The sequence below is a fragment of the Coregonus clupeaformis genome, chromosome 40 (assembly GCF_020615455.1).
Source record: "Coregonus clupeaformis isolate EN_2021a chromosome 40, ASM2061545v1, whole genome shotgun sequence".
NCBI lineage: Eukaryota > Metazoa > Chordata > Actinopteri > Salmoniformes > Salmonidae > Coregonus > Coregonus clupeaformis.
Genome location: NC_059231.1, coordinates 9,378,261 through 9,384,260, shown reverse-complemented (window position 1 = coordinate 9,384,260; position 6,000 = coordinate 9,378,261). Strand labels below are relative to the sequence as shown.

General features: G+C 48.2%; 1 protein-coding gene across 3 annotated transcripts in view; it reads right to left on the bottom strand.

Annotated features, from left to right (window-relative positions):
• Positions 1 to 6,000, bottom strand: part of nrp2b (neuropilin 2b) — a 216,114-nt gene that overhangs the window by 155,897 nt on the left and 54,217 nt on the right. For all 3 annotated transcript variants that reach the window (XM_045212068.1, XM_041868869.2, XM_041868870.2), the window contains exon 3: positions 3,141 to 3,322. In XM_045212068.1, the coding sequence (XP_045068003.1) occupies positions 3,141 to 3,322 (182 nt within the window). The remainder of the gene's footprint in view (positions 1 to 3,140; positions 3,323 to 6,000) is intronic.

Below are 6,000 nucleotides of genomic sequence, written 5' to 3'. Positions count from 1 at the left end.
ACCAAATACTTATTTTCCACCATAATTTGCAAATAAATTCATTAAAAATCCTACAATGTGATTTTCTGGATTTTTTTCCCTCAATTTGTCTGTCATAGTTGTCACGATCGTCATGGAGAGACCAAGGCGCAGCGTTGCGGGTGAACATATTATATTTATTAAATGATCACACGATCAAAACAACAAACGAAAAACGTGACGTCTATGGTTAAACACACACCAACACGAACAAGAAACCACAAACACAACGTGAAAGACAGACAGTTAAATATGGCTCCCAATCAGAGACACCCAGCTGACACTCGTTGCCTCTGATTGGGAGTCACTCAGACCAACATAGAAAAATCAAACATAGAATTACACACCCTGGCTCAACATAACATTGTCCCCAGAACCAGGGCGGACAGTACCCCCCTAAAGGCGCGGACTCCGACCGCGCCAACTAAATCCCACAGGGGAGGGACCGGGTGGGCACTCCGCCCTAGGCTGGCGGATCCGGCTCGGACATGACCCAGGCACGGGTTGTGCTGGACTGACGACGCGCACCCCTGGCTTGGTGCGTGGAGGAGGAACGGGCCTTACCGGGCTGACGACGCACACCGTAGGCTTGGTGCGTGGAGCAGGGACAGGCCGGACTGGGCTGACGAAGCACACCACTGACTTGGTGCGGGGAGCAGGAACGGGCCGAGCCGGGCTGACGGCGCACCCCTGCCTTGGTGCGGGAGCAGGAATGGACCGACCGGCTGACGGGCGCACCCCTGACTTGGTGCGGGGAGCAGGAATGGGCGGACCGGGCTGACGACGCGCACCACTGACTTGGTGCGGGGAGCAGGAATGGGCCGGACCGGGCTGACGACGCGCACCACTGACTTGGATGCGCGGGGAGCAGGAATGGGCGCAGACCGGGCTGACGACGCGCACCACTGACTTGGGGCGGGGAGCAGGAACGGGCCGCGCCGGGCTGACGAAACGCACCACTGACTTGGTGGGAGTGGCAGGAACAGGCCGGACCGTACTGGGAACACACACCACTGGCCCTTCTTGAGGATCAGGAACAGGCCGGACCGGACTGGCAACACACGCCAGTACCTCTCGCCGTGCCTCTACAACCTCCTTCCCCCTGGTGACCAGTGACTCCCGTAACCTGGCGGCCTCCTCTGCCAACCCGCTGGACCGCTCTATCGCGGCCTCCTACTGCCCCGACGTCGTGAGCCCCCCCCTAAAAAATTTCTGGGGGTCTCTCCTCCCCGTGGGCCAGGCCTCCATCGTTCTCGCCCAACTCTCGCTCCTCTGTCTCCAACTCTCGCCATTCAGCTCCTCAATGGGCTTGACCCAGTCGAAGCTCCCTCCTCAACTGGTCCCAAGTCCACCCTCTCTGCTCCTCACTAGGCTTGACCCAGTCGAGGCTGCCACGGAGATCTGCCAGCGATGGCTCCTGGACACGCTGCTTGGTCTGGTTTAGGTGGTTTCTTCTGTCACGATCGTCATGGAGAGACCAAGGCGCAGCGTTGCGGGTGAACATATTATATTTATTAAATGATCAACACGATCAAAACAACAAACGAAAAAACGTGACGTCATGGTTAAAACACACACCAACACGAACAAGAAACCACAAACACAACGTGAAAGACAGACAGTTAAATATGGCTCCCAATCAGAGACACCCAGCTGACACTCGTTGCCTCTGATTGGGAGTCACTCAGACCAACATAGAAAAATCAAACATAGAATTACACACCCTGGCTCAACATAACATTGTCCCCAGAACCAGGGCGTGACAATAGTTGACGTGTACCTATGATGAAAATTGCAGGCCTCTCTCATCTTTTTAAGTGGGAGAACTTGCACAATTGGTGGCTGACTAAATACTTTTTTCCCCCACTGTATCATCCTGGTTAAACCATAAACCTCAACCCTATCCCTAACCCTAGCTTCAACCCTATCCCTAACCCTAGCTTCAACCCTATCCCTAACCCTATCTCCAACCCTATCCCTAACCCTAGCTTCAACCCTATCCCTAACCCTATCTTCAACCCTATCCCTAACCCTAGCTTCAACCCTATCCCTAACCCTATCTCCAACCCTATCCCTAACCCTATCTTCAAACCTATCCCTAACCCTATCTTCAACCCTATCCCTAACCCTATCTTCAACCCTATCCCTAACCCTATCTTCAACCCTATCCCTAACCCTAGCTTCATATATCATCCTGGTTAAACCCTAAACCTCAACCCTATCCCTAACCCTATCTTCAACCCTATCCCTAACCTTAGCTTTAACCCTATCCCTAACCCTAGCTTCAACCCTATCCTTAACCCTAGCTTCAACCCTATCCCTAACCCTATCTTCAACCCTATCCCTAACCCTAGCTTCAACCCTATCCCTAACCCTAGCTTCAACCCTATCCCTAACCCTAGCTTCAAGCCTAACCCTAACCCTAGCTTCATCCCTATCCCTAACCCTAGCTTCATCCCTATCCCTAACCCTAGCTTCATCCCTATCCCTAACCCTAGTTCATATCAACTTCCAGCTCAACCCATCTTTTCCCATTGACTGCAATTTATTGACACAAGATTAAATCGGTTCATGCTTATCTTTTCACATTGACTGCAATGTATTGACATAAATATCAACCATGTGACACTCATCTTTTCCAATTCACTGCAATGTATTGAGAAAAACGTCAGCTACTGTGAAATTTTACCTTTTTGCAAAAAACGTGCCAGGATGACATTTTCAGGCCGCGTTTAACCTGTCCTACAAAAGATACCATTGTAAATCCTATTTAATGTCTGTGAGAGTTTAGTAAAGAACCTTCACAAAACCTGAAAACAAGCATTGAGGATGTAATACATGGACTATCAACAGAAAATACATCTTAAATGTGATTTGTCCCGACTTACAGTAGTTGTCTAGCTAGCTATGTCTCTCAGTGTCGGAATATCTCCAATTGAAAGTACTTTTCAGTCCTAGGCGTAATCTGTGTCCGGGAAAACTGTTCCTAAATGTATGTATCACCAATAGCTGGACTGAAGTGTCTAATTCCTTTCTAATGTCTTTCTAATGGATTTGATTTGTCCCCAATGGATTTGTGTAGTATTGTATAAATGTTGTGTCTTCATGCATATCGGCCTCACCAGTCTTGAAGATCTCGTATCGCAGTGAGAAGCCAGCTCCCTGGTGAGCGTAGTCAGAGACGAACTTGATGTGGAGCACGGGGCCGGAGGAAATGATGGCAGGAGGGGCGATGTTGCTGCAGTGTTTACCCAACAGGTCCGCATTCTCATTGTTCCCATCTCGAATCTCTATGAAGTCATATCTGGGAAGAAACACGGAGAAGAGAAACAAGGAGAATACAGACACATTAGTCATTAGAGGAAATATAGCTGGCTAACCCAGTGTGACAGAGGAAATATAGCTGGCTAACCCAGTGTGACAGAGGAAATATAGCTGGCTAACCCAGTGTGACAGAGGAAATATAGCTGGCCAACCCAGTGTGACAGAGGAAATATAGCTGGCCAACCCAGTGTGACAGAGGAAATATAGCTGGCCAACCCAGTGTGACAGAGGAAATATAGCTGGCTAACACAGTGTGACAGAGGAAATGTAGCTGGCCAACCTAGTATGAAAGAGGAAATATAGCTGGCCAACCTAGTATGACAGAGGAAATATAGCTGGCCAACATAGTGTGACAGAGGAAATATAGCTGGCCAACCCAGTGTGACAGAGGAAATATAGCTGGCCAACCTAGTGTGACAGAGGAAATATAGCTGGCCAACCTAGTAAGCACACAAAGTTTGGTTTTGGCTGCTGAGATTAAAACAGAGTCCAGTCACAGTGTTGAAGAAGTCGTTAAACTGTGGCAGCGTCCCAAATGGTACCCTATTCATTATATAGTGCACTACGTTTGATCACACTAATCCCTATATAGTGCACTACTTTTGATCAAGATTAGTGCACTACATAGGGAATAGGGTGCAGCCTGAAGTGTCTAATTCCAGCTAGTCTCTTCTCTGGTCATTGACTGTTAGCTGACCTCTATTCTATTCTCTCACCCAAACTCAGATTCCTCGTTGTCAGTTTCTTAAGCCTTAGCAACAAGACGAAACCCACCTGCCTCTCCAAAATAAACCTTTCTCTAAGAACACATAACAACAGAGTTAGGGTCTGGGATAGAGGCCATTGTCTTTCGACAGGTGGGGTCACATATCAACAGAGTTAGGGTCTGGGATAGAGGCCATTGTCTTTCGACAGGTGGGGTCACATAACAACAGAGTTAGGGTCTGGGATAGAGGCCATTGTCTTTCGACAGGTGGGGTCACATAACAACAGAGTTAGGGTCTGGGATAGAGGCCATTGTCTTTCGACAGGTGGGGTCACGTAACAACAGAGTTAGGGTCTGGGATAGAGGCCATTGTCTTTCGACAGGTGGGGTCACTCGTATAAGACGCTAGTCCCTCAATCTAACGATCAGTGCAGAGGAAAGTTGCTCTATCTGACGTAAGAGTGGCGCAGCGAGTGGCCGAGTGGCGCAGGGGCCTAAGGCACTGCATCTCAGTGCTAGAGGCGTCACTACAGACCGAGTGGCGCAGCGGTCTAAGGCACTGCATCTCAGTGCTAGAGGCGTCACTACAGGCCGAGTGGCGCAGCGGTCTAAGGCACTGCATCTCAGTGCTAGAGGCGTCACTACAGACCGAGTGGCGCAGCGGTCTAAGGCACTGCATCTCAGTGCTAGAGGCGTCGATACAGCCCCTGGTTCGATTCCAGGCTGTATCATAATCCGGCCGTGATTGGGAGTCCTGCAGGGAGGAGCACAATTGGCCCAGCGTCGTCCGGGTTTGGCCGGGGGGGGGTAGGGCCGTCATTGTAAATAAGAATTTGTTCTTAACTGACTTGCCCGGTTAAATACGATTTAAAAGACAACGGGAGAACAACTGCAACCTCAGGCCCTGCATATCCCTCCATCTACCAATCAGTGCAGACGACAACAAGAGAAAGAATGCCAAGAGCAACTCCAGACCCTTGGGCCTCTATGTCCTTTCATTGTAATATAAAGTGCAGTGCTGTGGTTATAAAGCTTAATAACAGCCCACAAAGCTGCAGGTGCCAGTCCACACCACTTCTGTAACTGGATTACTGCTGGATCTGGTACGGTTTTATGGAGATCTCTGGTGATTGGAGTGAGCTAGAGAGGGAGCAGGCTGTGTGTGTCAGCGTTAGTTCTCTCTAATCAGAGGGAAACAGTTTATATTGAGCTGCTGCTGTGGTTTAACAGAATAAAAGGCAGTATTAATCATGGAGACAATAACTGCTGTGGTTTAACAGAATAAAAGGCTGTATTAATCATGGAGACAGTAACTGCTGTGGTTTAACAGAATAAAAGGCATGAAGACAATGACCAGCACTATCAAGGCTGTTCAAAGCCGTTGTAAAGACTATGTTAAAAGATAAACAGACAGTGGGCTAGTAGAAAGAATGCTGAATGCTGGATTTGATTGTGACCAGAAAAGACACATCTCAACCACAACATGTTTTCCATTCCTTTAACGTACTATAGGGCGGCAGGTAGCTTAGTGGGGTAAAAGCGTTGTGCCAGTAACCGAAAGGTCGCTGGTTCTAATCCCCGAGCCGACTAGGTGGAAAATCTGCCGATGTGAACTTAAGCAAGGCACTTAACCCTAATTGCTCATGTAAGTCGCTCTGGATAAGAGCGTCTGCTAAAATGACAAATATATATATGGTATATTACTAATTTACTATGTTGCTATATTACTAAACTGTATATATTGCTATATATTCCTATACTTCTATAATACTATATTGCTATATTTGTAATAACCCAGAAGTAGCTGAAATACAGATAATGTGTGTACTGTATCATGATGACTGCTCTGTGCCCTGTTTACATTTGACATTTTAGTCATTTTAGCAGACGCTCTTATCCAGAGCGACTTACAGTTAAGTGAGTGCATACATTTTTCATACTGCCCCCCGTGG